At 46.4% G+C, this 21,314-nt stretch overlaps 2 protein-coding genes across 2 annotated transcripts in view; both read left to right on the top strand.

Annotated features, from left to right (window-relative positions):
• Positions 1–21,263, top strand: part of LOC114592390 (uncharacterized) — a 39,924-nt gene extending 18,661 nt beyond the window's left edge. The window contains exon 5 of the mRNA XM_077923022.1: positions 19,064–21,263. Within this exon, the coding sequence (XP_077779148.1) occupies positions 19,064–20,663 (1,600 nt within the window). The 3' untranslated portion in view covers positions 20,664–21,263. The remainder of the gene's footprint in view (positions 1–19,063) is intronic.
• LOC144326060 (uncharacterized) overlaps positions 10,684–21,314 on the top strand; it is a 37,127-nt gene continuing 26,496 nt past the window's right edge. The window contains exon 1 of the mRNA XM_077921836.1: positions 10,684–10,824. The gene's annotated coding sequence lies outside the window, so the exon portion shown is untranslated. The remainder of the gene's footprint in view (positions 10,825–21,314) is intronic.

Below are 21,314 nucleotides of genomic sequence, written 5' to 3'. Positions count from 1 at the left end.
CTCCATCTGTTGTTGCTGCTGCTGCTGCTGAGGGGGCCCTGGATCTCACCCCCAAATGTCTGCCATGATGGTAGCAGGATGGGAGAAGTCAAGTGCCCAGAATCAAAAAGGAATAGTATTTTCTGCATCTTTCTTGAACGAAATGGATATGTCTGAAACCTCAGACAAAGTTCATGTTGACAGCATAGAAGCTGTTGTTCAGTAACCAATTAATGTCATATTTATCACTGCTGATAAATATGTCCTAAATAAACAACCATATATATTTGCCTTCTGGAAGGTGGGGCACGATGCTGAGGGAATCTGTATTATATCTGGAGGAGAGAAGGCGGAAGGGGGGGGAGCTCAGTGCACCCAGAAGACGCCAGTTGTTGGTTATAGTTGCATCTATACAAAGTGCATAGCCTTTGCCCCTCCATAAAGAAATGGGGAGGAGACAAGAGCTGGAATAGCTGACCAGAAGGAAATGTAACCTGGGAACTTCATGTTGCTCCCCAGCTCCCTGACCCCAAGAAAAGACTCCTCCAGGGAGGCAGGTGAGCATCACAGCTAAACCCCACATTATGCTTTCCAGCAGCTAATCGCTCAGAACAGGGCTTTTTTCATTCAGTTCTTTGTGTTGGGGGGGGGGGTCACCTTCCCTTCTTCCCTTGCAATCATGATAAAAATGAAACCTCCACGCCAATGCTTTCAGCCCCAGAAGAGGAGCTCCCCTTGGTGTCAAGGAAGGGGTCCAAGGGAGCATCTGGAGCCCTGCCTTCCCTTCTGTCCCTGGCCCCTTCCCCTCCTCTCTCTGCCATCCCAGGGCCACTCTTGACTCCCCAGCAGGAGACTGGATCTGTCTGTGATGGTGAGATGTCCTGGCTGGTTGAAGGACCACTTCCTGTTATCTGCAGCTCTATCCTGCCTTCTCATGGAAGCTGGAGTCATGAAGCAGGCGAAGACTGAGCACACCTAAGGATGGCACGGGGGGTAGGTGGGATTCTGCTTAACCTTTCCCTGTCTGCTCCGTTTCTGGATCCAAATCCCCACACAAAAAGGGGCAGTGTGAGGGCACAATCATTGTTATGGAGCTGCCCTGAAAATCATTGCTTTGTGTCTGTAAGAGGCCCTTCTCAAAAAAAAACAAGCATCAAGAGAATTTAAGCTACAGAATTTAAAACAAACAGATAATTACAAAAAAAGAAAGCAGTCTGGCACCACATTGCGTAGGAGTTAGTTTAACACACTCTACATGGGGCTGCCTTTGAAAAGAGCTCAGAAAGTTCAACTGGCTGAAAGAGCTGCAGACACACTGCTGACCAGGCCTGGCTATAGGCAGAATAGGACTCCCTTATTAGAACAGCTCCGTCTGCCTAATTGTCTGTTTCTGGACACTATGTGCTGGTTATCACCTATAAAGTCCTGCTTTGCCTAATACAAAAATGCCATGTCCTGCATTGATAGTTTTGTCCAGAATTTCAGATCTCTCTCTCCCCGCTCTCTCTCTGCCAAATTAGGGATCCTCTCCAAGCACCTTTGTTTGAAAGGGTGTGTGAATGTGAAAAGTCCTGCATTCAAACTCTGGGTAGCCAAGCACAGACAGACTGACAGATTCATGAGTATCTGGGTGTGTGCATGCATGTGTGACAAATTCCAGGGGGCCCGTCCTGTGAGGCTGCAGGAGATTGGAATGGATTGTTTTGAAGTCACTTCAGTACCAGGTGGAAAAAGAAAACCAACTGCCCACCAACCCCCCTCCCTGCCCTGGATTCACCACCCTGTTCCTTGTTTTACTGCCCTGTATTTTGCCTCACACTTACTAAGCTAAATTTTGGCTTAGTTTTGGTTTAGCAAACCAGACTAGCATGCCACTTTCAAACCTGAAAGCTTTTTTCCTCCCGTTTTGGTTTGGAAGTTGGAGGAAAGTCAGATTCATTATCTGCGACTGCCCATTTATTTGGACTTTTCAGCACTGTGGCCTCTGTCACCCCTAAGCTCACGTCAGCAATGTCTAGGCTGCACGATGACCATGTATATACGCAATGGACAATCTTTACAGCATTCCTTCAAACCATAACAAGTACAAAATGAAATCTTTAGTCTCAAAGTCTCTGGAAATCTTTCAATGAAGTGAGGAACCAGACTTTGTAGGATGAAAGACAAGCTGTGAAGCTTTGTGTATTCAGCAGATATGATGTCCAACACTGAACAGTGATTCCGGATATTGACTACTGTTTTGTGGAATTCTTGTCAGCGTGGTGGGAGGATATAGAATTGCTTCATAAACTGAAAATAAAGTTTTGCAGACGATGAGCTGCATGACATACCACTTTACAAAAATTATAAACTAGAATACAAACAGTAATGAAAAAGAGTACATACCCCATCTTATTTCGAAGGAATGTATGTAAATGAAAATACCGAATGCTATGGAACAGTGCACATGTAATAATGTAGTCACTGCTACTAACAATATTTTTTGAAAAACATATAAAGCCAACTCCAGGTGGTGCTAATAACAAGGAGGTTGAGTTTAAAGGTAGAGTGCAAAGTAACAATACAAATACAAGGAGTCTGGGATTAAAGGAGCAGTGTAAAGTTACAGACAAAATACTTTTTGAATGTTGTCTAGATTTCTACAACTGATTTAGGGTATTTTTGCACTGCTGAATCAGGAAATGGCATCCGTTTTTCTCCATCAGGTCAGGTTTACTGTAAACAATGGTGGGCATTGATGAAGGTAAGTTCACGTAAATTGCATGTTGCTTCACCATTTTTCAAACTTCAGGGCTTGAACTTCCGTTTCTTGGAACTCCATGAATGCTCAGCGGCAGGGAGGTCTCTCTTCAGAGTCCAACAGTAGTCAGCCATCATGACTGCGTCCCAGCGACCCTGATACCTGGTCTCCATCTCTTTCATGTCCTGATGGAGTCTCTCCCCCTGCTCGTCACTCATTGAACCCAGGTTCTCAGGAAACCGGTCCATATATGAAAATAGGTAGTGCATCTTGACGTTCATGTTGCAGCCCAGGTTTCTGAAAGCAGTCGGCATGTTGTTGACAAGTTCTGCGTAGTTTCTGGCCTTATTGTTGCCAAGAAAGTTCATCACTACCAGAACAAATGCCTTCCACGCTTCCAGTTCCACTTGGTTCATTGAGTTTCCAAACTCTGGATCTCGGATGAGCTGATGGATCTGAGGACCGTCAAAGATGTCAGCTTTCAACTTCTCCATGGTCAATCCTGGAAAAGCCTGGCACAAGTAAGTGAAGCAGTCACCATCCTTGTTCAGAGCCTTGGTGAACTGCTTGATTAAGCCGAGCTTGATGTGCAGCGGTGGGAAGAGTATTCTGTCTCTGTCCACCAGAGGGTCATTGATGACGCTCCTTTCTTTGCAAGGCACCAATTCCTCCCGCACAGGATGTGTAATGCTGAGCACGGTCCCTACTATCCCACATGCACAGAAAACATGGGTACTTGGTGAAGCCAGACTGTTGTCCCAACAAAAAGTTCACCATCTTCAGGTCAACACAAATAAACCACTTATGCTGATCATAACCAATTTTCTCCAGCACATACTTCACTGCTTCATAGTTCTCCTTCAGTGTATTCGAGTGAGCCAGGGGTATAGAGGCAAACTGGTTGCCATTGTGTAGCAGAACATATTTCAGTGATCGCTTGCTGCTGTCAATGAACAGTCTCCAATCTTTGGGTTCGTACTGTGGCACTCCAAACTTGAGCAGAAGCTGTGCAATATCCGCACAGTACACCAAATCCTCCTCTTCCGAGAAAAAACGGAGGTACTCTTGATGCCTGTTGCGGAAGAAGCTGATGCGAGCACTGTCAGAGAGGAGGTTTTTTTCCTTCAATCTGGATGCCAACAGTTCGGCAGAGTCTTTTGACAAGCTGAAGTCGCGAACTAGATAATTCAGCTCCTTTTGGGAAAATGGATGTGGAGCATCATCTTCAATAACCACTTCTTCTTCTTCATGCCCTTCAACACTGGAGGCGTCTTCGTCACTAATGTCAGGAAGTTCTCCGAAGATAGGCACTGGAATTTCATCACAATGAGCTACAGGACGACGTGCTGATTGAAGATCAGGATACTTCATGGGGCGGCTGCCCCATTAACTTAGTTTTGATCCCCCAACTTTATGCTTTGCCGCACCAATTTATGAAAGATTTCAAGGTTTTATGACTTCAAACTGATCCCTTTTCGACATAATCACCCAGAACTATCGGACCTGAATACTTCTTGTCATTAAAACAATCATTTGCAATCAAAACAATTATTCGACATGGCATTTTACCCCCACCAACTTCTTCTAAAATGCTCCACACAAGCGTACATGTGAACAAAAACGTAAAAAAAGACATGTGGCCATAGCTCAAAAACTTGACCTGATTGAGCAAAACTAATGTGATTTTTGGATTCAGCGCATCAGATTCGTCCTAAATCAACTGAAAAAACACAGACAACAAAATTGTTGTTGACCAGTGAAATGAAATTTGAAAGAACTGAAGTATAACTCAGAGTTGAGACCCCCTGGATAAATGGTTTGAAACATGAAAAGAAACCGTGTTTCTTGCTGCCGTATCTGTCGCTCATAATCTTTTCTGATGCTAATTGCCTTCTGATTCACCCATAAAACTGTAAATAATAGATCCGTATCTGAATGATTATGAGAAACAAAATGTTCTACCAGAGGTGCCTCCAAATTAGCATTATTAATACATGATCGGTGTTCACCAATCCGAACCCCCACAGCTCGAGTGGTAGAGCCTATATACAATAAATTGCCAGCTGCTGCCTTTGCTGCCTTCATGTGTTGTGATGGCGGCAGCAGCGGCAGAGGCAGCAACCCTCTCATTCCACTAACGAAAGGAACCTCTGAAGCCTGGTGCTGGGCTGGCTCCCTCCACCATCCCTCCACTTGGATACCCACTCACACACAGAGAGAGGGACGCATGCAGCCTCTTGCCTTCCCTCACGTTGCGCACTGCCCTCAACCTCAACTTGCCCTCTTGGTCAGGCTGCCGAGAGGGAGGGGAGGGGGGGCTTCTGCTGGGCCAGAGCCGCTTCTCTTCTGGGCGACACCCCCCTCCACACCCCAATCCCTTTTCTGTTCCGAGCGGCTGTGTTGCAGGGCCCCCGGGTAACATATAAATACCCTCTATTTAAAACTTTTTCTTATCAGGGGATCATCGAAATTTTTATTTATAGACATATTACTGACATATTTTTTAGCTGCTTTTGGGGGGCCCTCCTCACCTGTGCCCCTAGTGGGTGCTTTCCTCGCTGTCCCCTAACTATGGCCCTGACCCCAATCACTGCAGCCTGTGTGGGAAAGCCTTGAGGAGCTCACTGTGTGCAAGGGGGCTTTGCCAGGAGAGAAGCTGTACTGGTGCTCCAAGGGCAGGAAGAGCTTTGGCTGGAAATTGTTGCTCACTTCACACAAAAGGATCCACATGGGGAAGAAGCCATACAGGTGCTCTGAGTGCAGGAAGAGCTTGGGGGTCAGAATCCACACAGGTGAGAGAAACCTTCCCATTGCCCTGACTGCAGTTAGAGCTTCAGCCAGGTAGCCCCTCTCTCCTGACACACGGGAGAACCCACACGAGGAGAGGGGGAGAAGAAGGATCTGAAATATTTTCCTTGAAGCTTGAATTGGTTTTTATTTGTTTATTTGTTTTATTTGATGTGTTGTGAAGCGCTTTGAGGCTTTTTCTTTAAAATATAAAGCGGTATAGAAATGAAATGAATAATAAGGATAATTTCATTGCCAAAAGTAAAAAATGGCACCTCGGCATTCCATTGTGGCGACCGTAGCCTAGGTTTAAGGAGACAATTAGCAATTAACTGATAGATATCTGAGTTTTTAATCCTGCCATGGAAGGATGTCATCAGCAGGGCTTCCTCTCCCACTAATAAGGCTGAAGGTGGCTGAAGCACAAGATGGAGGTTGTGGAGCCTTGGCTTCCAGTATTTTCTCTTGATTATAATTATATCATCACTCCCCTCACCCTGGAAGAAATCCAGTTAACCGCTCCACCTGTTTCTTTGTTAGATCATTTGGTTGCAATGCCGTCGCACAAGAAGAGGAAGATAGATTTGGAGTGCCGCATTTTCAATAAGAAATGGACACATGACTATTTCTTTGTGGAGCTGAAAGGCATGCCCGTGTGCCTCATTTGTGGTGAGGCCCTTTCCATCCTGAAGAAGGCCAACCTGCAGAGGCACTACAGGACGAAGCACATCCAGAACGAGGAGTTCCAAGGGCAACTGCGCGAGGAGAAGGTCAAGGCGCTGAAAATGGACCTGCACGCCCAGCAAGGCATCGCCCCAGAACCAAGGAAGGAAATGGACAGCGTGGAGCAAGCCAGCTTCGTGGTGAGCGAGCTGGTCTCCAAAAAGCTTCGCCCGCTCTCCAGAGGCAAGCTGGTGAAGGAGTGCATTGTGGCCACTTCATTTGTGAAGTTACCTGTTTAGCTCCGAGCTTTGTTTACACCTGTCCTTTTTAGCAAACAAATCCACATAATTGTTGGTGGCTGTCAATGTTCTTGTCAAATAGAACTAATTAAAAGTTTTTACTGTTAAAAAAAATTGTGAAAAATACTTTCAGCTGAAGTTGCAAACACACTGATCCTGATCCCTGTACAGTCGTACCTTGGTTCTCGAATTTAATCCGTTCTGGGAGTCCATTCGATTCCTGGAACCGTACGAGAACCAAGGCAGGAGCTTCCTGCACTCAATCAGAAGCTGTGTCGGACATTCGTCTTCCAAAACGTTCGAGTTGCAAGGCGTTTGGCATTCAAGGTACGGCTGTACTACATATACACTAGAGTTGGGTTGAAACAGTTCTCTTTACACTTACCTGATTTGCACTTAATAATTTATCATAATAATTTATTATTTATACCCCACCCATCTGGCTGGGTTTCCCCAGCCACTCTGGGCAGCTTCCAACAAAATATTAAAATACAATAGTCTGTTCAACATTAAAAGCATCCTAAACAGGGCTGCCTTCAGATGTCTTCTAAAAGTCTGTTAGTTGTTTTTCTCTTTGACATCTGGTGGGAGGGTGTTCCACAGGGCAGGTGCCACTACCGAGAAGGCCCTCTGCCTGGTTCCCTGTAACTTGGCTTCTCACAGGGAGGGAATCACCAGAATGCCCTCAGCGTGGACCTCAGTGTTTGGGCAGAACAATGGGGGTGGAGATGCTCCTTCAGGTATACTGGATCGAGGCCGTTTAGGGCTTTCTAAAGGTCAGCGCCAACACATTGAATTGTGCTCAGAAACGTACTGGGAGCCAATGTAGATCTTTCAAGACTGGTGTTATGTGGTGCCAAGGGTGGAGAAATTCATACCTGGGGGGGCCAATTGCACATGTGGTCTGTGGTCCTCAGAATCCACCCCACCCCCTTCCATGGCTCTGCTTCGCAACTTAGCCAGCCAGGATGTGCCTTTAAACTCCTGACAATGCCTCCTCCTCGCCTGGATGGAGGGGAGAGCGTTGTGTGTGCATTTGTATCTCAGATATATCCTTCCCATACAAGGCAAAACTGTTCAAACTATGGCACTACGTCTTTTTTTGCTTTAAAAAGAAAGCATTGAAAGAAGGGTTGTTTTTAAAATTTATTGCTTTATTTTTCACAACTTAATGCAAAGAAAACAACTTCCCCTTTTTCCAGCCAGTGTGGTGTAGTGGTTAAGAGTGGTAGTCTGGTAATGTGGTTCGTGTCCCCGCTCCTCCACATGCAGCTGCTGGGTGACCTTGGGCTAGTCACACTTCTCTGGAGTCTCTCAGCCTCACTCAACTCACAGAGTACAGTGGTACATACGCTTCAGGTTACATACGCTTCAGGTTACAGACTCCGCTAACCCAGAAATAGTACCTCGGGTTAAGAACTTTGCTTCAGGATGAGAACAGAAATCGTGTGGTGGTGGCACAGTAGCAGCGGGAGGCTCCATTAGCCAAAGTGGTGCTTCAGGTTAAGAACGGACCTCTGAAACAAATTAAGTACGTAACCAGAGGTACCACTGTATTTAACAACAAGTACTTGAAAGACCAAACCGCGATGTAGCCGTGCTCTTTTCCATCCCTTTCCAAGAATTGCAACAATCTGTTCCTCCAATTGGTTCTCCCTTCACTGCAGTCAACTGAAGGCAACCGACTATGCCCTGTTGGCCCCGATCTTTCTCACTGCCAATGAAAATGAATGAATAGAAAGAGAACCTATGCATGTGTCACCGACACAAAAACTTTGGATATGCACTCTGTAAAATAATGAAAGTTTACTTCCCCCTCCCCCCCTCTATCCCCACTTCTCAACTCCCCAACCTTATACTTTATGCAACATTATAGTCAGTCTGTGTGTGAGTTTTGATGATCTCCAAAGTAACAGAGTAGCTTATAGCTAAGAAGCAAAATAGCTGTTCTAGGTGATAGTTCCTTTTTACAGACTACAATGTCCAGACTCTTGGTATTCAAAAGAACCTTACTTTCATAAACATATAACTGAGAAAAATATATTTACAATCTCATGCTTATTCAAACACGGGCATGTTCTCACTTGAATTGTCTTACAGTTTCTTACAAAAGGTTTTTACTTTCACCTCAGCAGTAATTCTGTTTTTGAACTTTTGAGCAGTAATTTTGATCAGCATTTCGTGATCTTCCACTGTTTCACTTCAGACAGATCACACTGACACACGATAGTATCCTGAGACATCTCTCTCAGCAGCACTTCTCCCTCATGCACAGAGAGAGAAAAGAACAGAAAAGCAGTTAAAAACAACAGTTACTGGAATAACAGTCTCAACAGAATGGAATGCCTCCCTCATGTGACTAACACACACGAGGGCTACTGTCAAAGGAAACTCCATCTTAAAACATTCTCATTTATGGAAATTAAACCATCATCCTTAGCACTTTCCCCAGACTTAGAGAAACCAGCGAGCCTTAAAACTAGGAGAGCAAAAAGCTCAAAGACAGAGGGCACTTAGCGGCACCCACAGAGGAGATGATTATGATGATAGCTCCATTGATGTCAGTGAGCTTATTCTGAATAAAACAACCCATTGCTTTGTAGACCTCAGATCTCCAGAGGAGGAAATAAGGGGATTTGTGTCAGGGAACAGCTTCCAAACCCTGCTGCCAATGCATTCTCCTCCTAGCTACACTTGCTATTCGCAGTTCATTGTCTTCTGGATCAGTGCCTTAATCTTTTGTAGATTCTGTATATCAGAGCATAGCCACTGAGGTGTCCCCAGATGTTGGTGTCCAGTTCCCATCAGTTTCAGCCAGCTGGGATGACAGTCAAGGATGATGGAAGCTGTAATCTGGACCTCACCACCTGGACTCTGCTGCCCTATATCCTTCCCATTGAAACAAATGTGAAAATAAATTTTGGACGCTATAGATTTATCCTGGTCTGGTGCATGCAATGTCTTTTGTTTTGCAGCTGTGTGATTTGTGCTCATATTGTATTGTGGTGGCCATTGGCTATAAACAATAAAATTTATAGATACGGTAGATTGAACTGCAAAAATAAGTAATAAAATAATAAAAGGATTTTATTTTTTTGGTCCTCACTCCAAAATGGTGTGTGTGTGTCTCCTGGTGTTTTTGGTTATATTGGGGGTGGGGTGGGGAGTGGAGAAGTATGAAAGCCAAAAACGCTCCCCTCCTCTGCTAAATGGATGCAGGAGACCAGAGGCAGCGAATGAAAAAGCAGGTGTATCTGAAGAAGTGTGCATGCACACAAAAGCTCATAACAAGAACTAACTTAGTTGGTCTTTAAGGTGCTACTGGAAGGAATTTTTTGTTTTGACTATGGCAGACCAACACGGCTACCTATCTGCAACTGAAAAATCAGGGAAAGAGAAACCCTCCAAGTGCCACTGTTTAGAATTAGAGAAGCCGTCCTGTTTTCTGATTTGATCCCAGAATATTCCGCTTTTCCTTAGGGTGTCCCTGTTTTCATTGAAGAAATGTTGGAGGGAATGGAGTTATCCAACCCCTGGCCCTCTGAAGGCAATCCTCTATAGGAACGTTTTTTAATGTTTAATGTTTTATTATGTTTTTTATATATGTTGGAAACTGCCCAGAGTGGCTGGGGCAATGTAATAAGATGTGCGGTGTATAAATAGTAAAATTATATTTATGGAATGGGATGTCCCTATTTTCATCAGAGAAATGTTGGAGGGTTTGGAAAGGTCGGTTGCTGGAGCTAAGTGATTGCATGATCACAACCAGCAGAGCTGGGAACTGGACTGCCTCCTCCAGCTACCCATTCGGGCTGCAGGCATAGCTGTCAACCTTCCCTTTTTTTGCGGGAAATTCCCTTATTCCAGTGCCATTTCCCGCTGCTATCCCGGATCGTTAGATATCCCGTAGACTGTCCCCGGGACAGGTGAGGCTGCTGATCCCTTATTTTCAAATCTGAAAATTGACAGCTATGGCTGCAGGGTGGCATCGTCCCAGCTTTCTGAAAATATTTGCTGATAAGGAAACCATTGACTGCACATCGGATCACAAGGAGACTTATTTGTGCAACATTCTGGATAGCATATAAGATGCCAGGTAGATTCCAATGATACAATAAATTTTGAGGGACAGCGCAAGGGGGCGCATCCAGCCTCGCAGCCTCCCAGGGCCCAACCCACAGCCAGCGAGCTCCGATGCCCAGAGAGGCAGGAAACGGGGCCAGCCAGGGGGACTCGAGAGCGGCTGCACTTTCCTGTCCCCCGCCGAGGAGAGCGGAGGAGCAGCGGCCCGTGGCCTGGCGAGTTTCCCCGGAGAGGAGCCGGATTCCGCTGCAGGGACGGAGCGAGGAGTCCGAGGTGCGGGAGGAGGGGGGAGGAGGAGAGCACGTGGGCCTGGCAGGATCAGGCCCCGAGTGGAGTCAGAGGCTGCAGGGCGCTCCCCAAGCGGGCAGGAAGGGGAAGGGGCGCAGCTGAGGGGCAGGGCATCTGCAGGAGGGCACAGGGGCAAACATCTCTGGCTCAGGCTGGCACGGACCCTGCCGGAGACCCTGGGGAGCTGCTCCCTTCAGTCCTGAGCTCAAGGGGCAGAATGAGGGGTCCAAGGCAGCTGCTGCTCCGCGGTGGACGATGCATATAGTCGCTCACGGATCAGCGGCGTAGCTGGGGCTTTTGCCTCCCCTAACCCTCATCAGGGAGCCCAGCCCATTTCGACGGTCCTCCCCACGGGGGAGAGGGAAGGCGAGGCAGGGGGGAAAGTGCAGCAGGGGGGCCCCTCTCACTCTGCAGCCCCCTGACACCCTTTGCAGGCCACTACTCCTGCCCCCCCTCCTCTGCCACTGCCATTGATAAACCTATCGCCCTCATTTTAATGATGTCCATCAGATTCATTTAGCAAGGAAATGGCTTCTTTTGTCTTCCCCAAATCAAGGTACACTGTGCCTACACATGGAGGCTCTGTTGATCTGTCACGGCTAATAAAACAGCTAATAGATCTATTTCCCGGAGAAGGCACCTGATCTTTTCCGAAGCTGTCAAAGCTAGTGACCTCTTGTGTCTGCGTGTAAATCAGTGAGACAGGCTTAAACCTGTCTCGTTAATTGTTCTATTTCCACCTTCCTCAGTAAGGCTGCAGAGTTTTCAGATGAAGGCTGAGGGTTGAAGTGGGTGACAGTTTAGAGAATGCAGAAGAAAGGAGGATTCTTAAGATGTGTGGCATATGGAAATGAATTAATGATAATAAAAAGTTGAAGACAGTATTGTAAAAGACTGAGGAAGGCGAAATTGAAATTAGCTATTCATGTTCAGATTGTTACTCATTTCATTTCTATACTGCTTCATATTTCTAAATTTTTTTTATAATAAATTTTATTAAAATTTTCACAATATCTCCAATCATACAATTTTCCAAATCACATATTTTAACTTTTTGAACCTCCCTCAGCTCCTCTGACAATCATCCGTAATTAAATTTCTACCTTCACATTCCTTAATTATAGTATAGCCTTCAAGTAAAATCTTTCTATCCTCGTTTACATTCTTGCAATATTCCTTATTTTTTTCACAGCTTCTTAAAAACACACTAGCGTTGTTTGTTCCTCACATACACTCTTCAAATATTCTCTGAATTTTCCCCAGTCCTCTAGGAACTTGTGGTCTCTTTGAAGTCTGTTTTTTCCAGTTAATTTATCTACTTCTGCGTAATCTGTTAGTTTTTTTCTCCATTCTTCCAAAGTTGGTAATTCTTCTTGTTTCCATTTTTGGGCCATCAATGTTCTCGCTGCTGTTATTGCGTACTGAAAGAGTTTACAGTCCCTCTTATTTATTTCATTTCTAGTTATTCCCAGTAGGAAGGTTTCTGGTTTCTTTACAAAGCTATATTTCAGCATTTTCTTTAACTCATTATATATCATTTCCCAGAACCCCTTCACTTTCTTACACTCCCACCACATATGAATAAAAGTACCCTCTTTCTCTTTACATTTCCAACATTTGTTACAGGTTTTATACATTTTTGCCAATTTAACTGGTGTTATATACCATCTGTATACCATTTGCATACCATTTTCTTTTAACATAGTACATGCTGTAAACTTCAGATTTTCATTCCATATTTTTTGCCAGTCTTCCATATCAATACTATACCCTAAATCTCTGGCCCAGTGAATCATTACAGATTTAACTTCCTCATCCATCGTGTGCCATTCCAATAATATTTTATACATTTTTGAGATTATCTTACAATCATTGTTAACAATTTCCGTTTGAAATTTCGAATCTTTTTCTTTATACCCTTTTTCTTTCACATCCTTTTGAAACATATCATTTATCTGGTAGTAGTGCAGCCAATCAAATACATGTTCTTTTACTTGCTCGTATGGCTTCAATCTCCATTTCTCTCCTTCTTTTACCACTAAATCTCCGTAAGTAATCCAATTACTCCTCATATTAATTTTCTTGACTCCCATAACCTCTAATGGGGATAACCAATGTGGAACCCCCATTTCTAATAGATTTTTATATCTGTCCCATACTTCAATTAACGATTTCCGGAAGATATGGTTTTCAAACGATTTATAACCTTTTTTCTTCTCTTGCCATAGATACGCATGCCACCCAAATCTGTTATCTGCTTCAATTTTTTAAGAAAAAAAATCTAATTAGTAATTAGAGAGAAATCTCTTTGCAGTTTGTGTCCATAGGATGTTGAGAACATTAACTCTGTAGATCCAGGAGTTCTCTCCTCCTGATAGTCTTAGATTTGATTGTTCTTTCCGATAGAACAGGAGGAACGAAACATTTATGGGCTTAAAGCTGCATTAATTCTGGAGGCCACATTCCAGTGAGCTTTGAGGCCAATGTATGCACATGCATGCGCACACAGAAAAGATATGCAGACCATAAAGTCACATGCACACACCTGGGTTTCCAGCACCTGGAGGTCACAGGTCCAGTGCCTCTAGACATGGAGGTTCTGCTTAGCTTTGGTGGTGAATATTCCTCCTCCCTGCACTTTCTCTCTAATCCACTTTAAAAAGGTTTGCTAGACCAAACCTTACATGGCAGGTTTGCGATCATATCTCCTGCTATTCTTACTTTACCTAAACAGCTGCAGGTGACTCTGAGTTTTATCAGAGCAGAAGCTGTGTCAGAAGAGGTGACTTCCACCAACCCCCGTTTTCCTCCTCTAAATTGCCTCCATTTCCAAAATGCTCTTTTCTCCCCACTGAGGTAAAAATCTTGGCACGTCTTGCAGCCTCAGCAATCCCATGTGTAGTCGCATTAAATAAGACTGGCCTACCTTGCAAGGTCGTTGCAAGATCTATTACGATAATGGCCAGGTTCAGATGACTGAATCACAGCCTGAAAAGCTGGGTTAAAAATAGGAACAGTTTTTAATGCATTGCTGCAGCAAAGTTACGCTAAAACCTAAGTTGACCCAAGTTTAAAACAAAAAACTCTAGCCGCCACCACCCCAGTCTCCTGGCCCCCACAACCAGAATGCATCACTCCAGGAAGGACTCCCACCCAACCTTTAGTGAGAGAGGGGAAAAGAAAAGGACTCTAAATGGGTAGTTGCACAAATTTACCAGCTGTGGTCCTGCACTGACAGCAAGGCTAACAAACAGGGGAGCTGGGAACGTGCTGGTCCCATATCTCCCTGCATCTGCCTCCTGACCTAATTGTCCCAGCTTACCCTGAGGGTGAACTGTGATGAAACCAGGCAGTCTCTTATGAGCCATAACTACCGTATTTTTCGCCCCATAGGACGCACCGCCCCATAGGACGCACCTAATTTTTTGGGGGGGGAGAATAAAGGAAAAAAAATTTTCCCCTCCCCAGGCACGGGGCAGGCGCGGGGGAAGCCCGAGCTTCCCCCGACCCCAGCCCCCAGAACAGCCTGGTATCCGCAAGCCTAGGGAGCCACACTGGTCTCCCCAGGCTTGCGGAGAGGTGCGTGAAGCCCGGGGGCGCTCTTCAGCGCGCACCAGGCTTCGGGATGCAGGCAGCTCTGCGCTACCCTCCGGAGCCCCGCGCCAGGATCCAGAGGGTGGCGCAGAGCTGCAGGAAGCCCTGGAGCGCAGGCAGCTCCGTGCTACCCTCCGGAGCCACGCGCGGCTTCGCGCTGGGATCCAGGGGTGGCGCGGAGCTGCAAGAAGCCCTGGAGCGCGGGCAGCTCCGCGCCACCCTCCGCAGCCTCCTACGGAGGGCGCCCCGTGCTCCGCGCTGCTGGCTGCCGCCCGCAAGCCGTGCACGCCGGGGGGAGTTCCCCCAGGCGCCCAAGGCTTGCGGACACCTGCCCGAAGCACGGGGCGTCCTCCGAAGGGCGCCCCGCGCTCCGCGCTGCAGGCTGCCGCCCGCAAGCCTTGTGCGCCGGGGGGAGTTCCCCCAGGCGCCCAAGGCTTGCGGACAGCTGCGCGAAGCGCGGGGCGTCCTCCGAAGGGCGCCCCGTGCTCCGCGCTGCCGCCCGCAAGCCTTGCGCGCCCGGGCGGAGTTCCCCCAGGCGCCCAAGGCTTGCGGACAGCTGCGCGAAGCACGGGGCGTCCTCCGAAGGGCGCCCCGCGCTCAGCGCTGCAGGCTGCCCCCCGCAAGCCTTGCGCGCCCGGGGGGAGTTCCCCCAGGCGCCCAAGGCTTGCGGACAGCTGCGCGAAGCACGGGGCATCCTCCGAAGGGCGCCCCGCGCTGCAGGCTGCCGCCCCCAAGCCTTGCGCGCCCGGGGGAGTTCCCCCAGGCGCCCAAGGCTTGCGGACAGCTGCGCGAAGCGCGGTGCATCCTCCGAAGGGCGCCCCGCGCTCCGCGCTGCAGGCTGCTGCCCGCAAGGCTTGCGCGCCAGGGGGGAGTTCCCCCAGGCGCCCAAGGCTTGCGGACACCTGCGCGAAGCACGGGGCGTCCTCCGAAGGGCGCTCCGCGCTCCGCGCTGCAGGCTGCCGCCCGCAAGACTTGCGCGCCCGGGGGGAGTTCCCCCAGGCGCCCAAGGCTTGCGGACAGCTGCGCGAAGCGCGGGGCGTCCTCCGAAGGGCGCTCCGCGCTGCAGGCTGCCGCCCGCAAGCCTTGCGCGCCCGGGCGGAGTTCCCCCGGGCGTGCAAGGCTTGCGGATAGCTTCCTGGAGCCTGGAGAGCGAGAGGTGTCGGTGCGCACCGACACCTCTCGCTCTCCGGGCTTCAGCGAAAGCCTGCATTCGCCCCATAAGACGCACACACATTTCCCCTTCATTTTTGGAGGGGAAAAAGTGCGTCTTATAGGGTGAAAAATACGGTAGCAAACTTTCCATTTTGCCCAAACCAGGAAACTACAGTTGCCAGCTTTGGAACAAGCTGGGATATTAAGCTAACTTCAAACTGTGCTTGGTCAAAACAGGAAACTCTGGCTGATCAGTGGCTTCGTGGTTTGACTGATCCCACTGGTAGCAGTAAAAATAGGAAGCCCTGTTGCGTTCAAAGGGGTTGTTTGGACAGTCTCTGATCAGCATGCATAGCAGGACAGGCTTAAAAAGGTAAAGGACCCCTGACCATTAGGTCTAGTTGTCACCGACTCTGGGGTTGTGGTACTCATCTCGCTTTATTGGCCGAGGGAGCCAGCATACACCTTCCGGGTCATGTGGCCAGCATGACTAAGCCACTTCTGGCAAACCATAGCAGCGCACAGAAACGCCGTTTACCTTCCCGCCGGAGCGGTAACTATTTATCTACTTGGACTTTGACGTGCTTTTGAACTGCTAGGTTGGCAGGAGCAGGGACCAAGCAACGGGAGCTCACCTCACCCGGTCGCGGGGATTCGAACCGCCAACCTTCTTATTGGCAAGTCCTAGGCTGTGTGATTTAACCCACAGCGCCACCCGCGTCCCAGGACAGGCTTAGGAATTATTATTATTATTATTATTATTATTATTATTATTATTATTATTATTTGCATCCTGGGTTGCCTCTGCCCATCTGGGTAGCTTCCAACAAACTAAAAACCGTCAAAAATTTCCTTGTAAATGGCTGCCTTTGGAAGTCTTCCATTTTGTAGAAATGGCCTTCGGTTTTAAAGAATTGCCCTCTTTTCGGAATCATGTATGCTGTCCTCTAGGTCCAAACACACAGAGACACACATAGTGGGAACAAGCCGTGCTTTAAAGTGCTTATCTTGCAAACTTGCCATCTAAGTTGTTTACTCCTGACCAAAGTTCCTGTTTCCCAAAAAGACAGGAGGGGGAGCAGAGGAGGAAACGGATGGGTTTGAAGGCTCTTTCTGCCTCTCTCCCCTGAGGAACAAGAGCAAAGGGTTTTTGCAGGGCAGGAGGACATTGGAGGAGGCAGTGAGGGCAGAGGGAGCAGTGGGCGGATCCACCGCCTCTCCCAGGGGGTCCAGATGCAAGCAAGGGGCTTCCTCCTTCTCCATGCAAGGGCCATCCATGTATTCAGAGCAGTCCTTTGCAGATTAACTCTTAAATTCCAAGGGATCTCCTCTCAGGCCACTAATGTGCATACCATGCCAGCCTTAGGAAGCGAGGCGGGACAGGCAGGTGAAAGGGATTGCCAAAGGTGTTTGAAAATGGGAGGGGGCTTTTGGGAAGGGGGTGCCCAATTGGGGCTTCTCCAGGGGCAGCAGAATGTCTTGGGCAGGAGAATCCCTGCAGGGGCTCTCAGACTCCCTTGGCTTCTTCTTCCCTCCCTCCCAGGAAGCTGCAACTTGCTCTGGCTTCTGCACTCCTCAGGAAGCTGAACCTGCAAACCTAGCTGAGACTGAACCTGCAACCCTGGCCAGGATGGAAGGAGGAAGATGGACGGTTGACCTGGTCAGGCTGTCTCCTGCATCCCTCCCCACAACCTCTGAGCATTCCCTCCCAGGACCCTTGGAGAAATCTGGTGAGTTCCAGAGGAGAGGAGATGGGGACAGGGATAGATGGAAGGTGGAGGGAGAAAGAGGAAAAGATGGAGAGGAGACAAATGGAAGGAAGTTCCTGACAGGAAGAAGGAAGGGGTGAGGCCTTCTCCAAAGCAGCTCTTTGTTTCTTGAATCCTTTTCCTAAAGTAGTGGGAGCAGATTTTCTTCCTCCAGGCTTTGAAATCTTAGGTGTTATTTCCACGGTGGGAATAATTGATGATAATGATGTTGCACACCAATCCTGAATAATGGGTGAAGGGGAATGGAAATGTTTCCCATAATTATTTATAATTAATGTATTTAAATGGTTTCTATTACCTTTATTTTTTATAGACAGAGTCAGAATGATACATTCCACCAGCATCAAAACACAATAAATGCATGCACCTCCCCAGTTTGGTGGGCTTAAGGGACAAAGGACCAGTTATCATGATACACGATTCCTGTGGCTGGAGGCTCTACACTTAGGATTGGGCATATAAAGTCCAAGAGTGTCTGGTATTATAAGCAAATTGTGTAAACTTGCCAATCTTACAGACTGGGGTTGTTTGTGAGAGTGAGTGAGTGAGTGGGATAATAATTTTAGCGCCCCTTGGTTCTCCCGCACAGACGCGAGACAACTCCAGTAGTAATTATCTCAGGTTTATTGCTCAAACTCACAAATCACTGTGGAGCTCAGTCTTCAGCCTGTTCATCCCAGCTTGCAGTTGCCGAGTTTTCCAGCAAAGAAGCCCCCACTTTCGCTTTCTTTTCCCCTCTTCTCGCATATTCTCTTGAGCCTACGATTTTTTGGACACGCTATTTCCAGGGTCTCTGTGTCAGAGCTCAAACTGGAAATAACAGTCTGTGCCCCCCCCCCCCGGCACCCCCTCTTCCTGCTCTTTGTTCTTTCCTCCTGCAGCAGCTTGGCTGCTCCTCCCCTGCTTCACATTCCAACTTAATCACATCTCTTGCGTTCTCAGGCTCTGTCAGCGGAGGCACGAGAGGCTTGAGATTCACGGAGCTGACACCCTGTAATATTGTCCGTCCCTAAGCTTCCATGGAGATACTGTGGTATAACCTTGGTGCAAATTTGAAAATAAGTACACAAAGCCAACAAAGAGACTCAGAAGTTTATAGTGGCACCAGCTTTCCTGGTCAAGAGTCCACTTTGTCAGACTGCAGCCCACAAAAGCTTAGGCAATAATACATTTATCAGCCTTTAAGGGCTGCAAAAGATGAATAAACAGAAGTGTAGTTCATTTATGGAATCTATCCTACAGGAGACAGTGATGGCCAGCAACTTGGATAGCTTGAAGAAAAGGATAAGACTGACGTCTCTTCTCTGCCCTCGTGGTCCTAGGCAATAATGCTTCTTAATACTAGTTTCTGGAAAGCACAGGAAGGCAGAGAAGACTCTTGTGCTCCAATCCTGCTTGCCGGTTTCCTGCTTGCCGGTTGTGAATGGAGTGATCATGTGTTGCTCTTGCCACTATCTCATCAGCTTTCATAAAATTGGAACCTAGAGAGGATAGTGGAGAATGAAGGTGTTAAAAATGAGAGAAGGTACAGATTGGGATTGACATGTGTTCAGTTCCCTTTTTGTCTTTCTTGAAAGTCTAACAGGATTCTCTTTCCTCCCAGACTCCCAAACAGGTGAGGAAGATGAAAGTCAGAATTCTATGGAGCCACCAGTGAATTTATGCGAAAGAACAAAGAAATTGAGGATACAACAACAAACTCACAAAGGAGAGAAACTATTTGAATGTACGGAATGTGGAAAGAGCTTCAGTCGAAGTGGAAAACTTAGAATACACCAACAAACTCACACAGGGGAGAAACCATTTAAATGTATTGAATGTGGAAAGAGCTTCAGTCGAAATGATGCACTAAGAATACACCAACGAACTCACACGGGGAAGAAACCTTTTAAATGTATTGAATGTGGAAAGTGCTTCAGTAGAAGTGAAAATCTTAGAAGACATCAACGAACTCACACGGGGGAGAAACCATTTAAATGTATTGAATGTGGAAAGAGCTTCAGTGAAAGTGGAGCATTTAGAATACATCAACGAACTCACACGGGGGAGAAACCATTTAAATGTGTGGACTGTGGAAAGAGCTTCAGTCGAAGTGGCACACTTAAAAGTCATCAGCGAAGTCATATAGGAGAGAAACCATTTAAATGTATTGAATGTGGAAAGAGCTTCAGTCATAACGGAGCACTTAAACTACATGAACAAATTCACACGGGGGAGAAACCATTTAAATGTATGCAGTGTGGAAAGAGCTTCAGTCGTAACGGAACACTTAAAATACACCAACGAACTCACACGGGGGAGAAACCATTTAAATGTATTGAATGTGGAAAGAGCTTCAGTCAAAGTGGAGATCTTAGAATACACCAACGAACTCACACGGGAGAGAAACCATTTAAATGTATGCAGTGTGGAAAGAGCTTCAGTCATAACGGAGCACTTAAACTACATGAACAAATTCACACGGGGGAGAAACCATTTAAATGTATGCAGTGTGGAAAGAGCTTCAGTCGTAACGGAGCACTTAAAGTACACCAACGAACTCACACGGGCGAGAAACCATTTAAATGTATTGAATGTGGAAAGAGCTTCAGTCGATATGAAATCCTTAGAATACATCAAAGAACTCACACTGGGGAGAAACCATTTAAATGTATTGAATGTGGAAATAGCTTTAGTCGTAGTGAAACACTTAGAATACATCAACGAACTCACACGGGAGAGAAACCATTTAAATGTATGCAGTGTGGAAAGAGCTTCAGTCATAACGGAGCACTTAAAGTACATGAACAAGTTCACACGGGGGAGAAACTATTTAAATGTATTGAATGTAGAAAGTGCTTCAGTCGATATGAAATCCTTAGAATTCATCAAAGAACTCACACTGGGGAGAAACCATTTAAATGTATTGAATGTGGAAATAGCTTCAGTCGTAGTGAAACACTTAGAATACATCAACAAACTCACACAGGAGAAAAACCATTTAAATGTATGCAGTGTGGAAAGAGCTTCAGGCGTAACGGAGCACTTAAAGTACATGAACAAATTCACACGGGGGAGAAACCATTTAAATGTATTGAATGTGGAAAGTGCTTCAGTCGATATGAAATCCTTAGAAGACATCAACAAACTCACACTGGGGAGAAACCATTTAAATGTATTGAATGTGGAAATAGCTTCAGTCGTAGTGAAACACTTAGAATACATCAACGAACTCACACAGGAGAAAAACCATTTAAATGTATGGAGTGTGGAAAGAGCTTCAGTCGAAGTGGACACCTTAGAAGACATCAGCTAACTCACATACAATGAAAACTACAGGCGTGTTGAATGTGGAAAGGACTTCAGAGGGAGTGGAGACCTTAATATTCATTAGCAAATTCACACTAGGGAAATGATAAAAATGTATGGAGTTTTCCACTCAGGGTTCACTACTTACACCAAGAAACTCATAAAGGGGGAAATCAGATGTAAATGCATGGAATGATGTTTTAGTGTTTGTACTTAAATTTGTATACACATATGTATGTATAAAAGTAATGAAGGTCATATATACTAAATGTACAAAATAAGTGGCAACTTTTTGCTAGATAAACGGAGGGAGTGTGAATCTGGAATGCTCAAGGTGTGTGTTGAAGCTGTTGAGTTTTCAAGTCTGCCTTTCACTGCCAAAATGATGGGCTGCCCTTGTCTTGTAGATCAGTATTCCAGGCGCTCATTACTTGAAATTTGCATAACCCATTGAAGACCTTTTTACTGATAGCATTATCCAGCTGAATGAAAGGTCCCTGTGTTAAATGTTCATTTGGAACATTTTGAAACTCATCTCCTTTTTTCTGTGCTCTTGTGTACCTGTTTAGAGCTGTTTTTATTAAATATTTTCTGCATTGGCTTTTGACCTGTGGAAGGTGACCAGTGAGGGTGTGGTTTTTTGTGTTTCTTAATTCACAGAAATGTTTTAAA

The sequence above is a fragment of the Podarcis muralis genome, chromosome 2 (genome assembly GCF_964188315.1).
Source record: "Podarcis muralis chromosome 2, rPodMur119.hap1.1, whole genome shotgun sequence".
In the NCBI taxonomy this organism is placed as follows: Eukaryota; Metazoa; Chordata; class Lepidosauria; order Squamata; family Lacertidae; genus Podarcis; species Podarcis muralis.
Note: the sequence above shows the minus strand (reverse complement) of the source record. Positions and strands in the feature narration are given on the sequence as shown.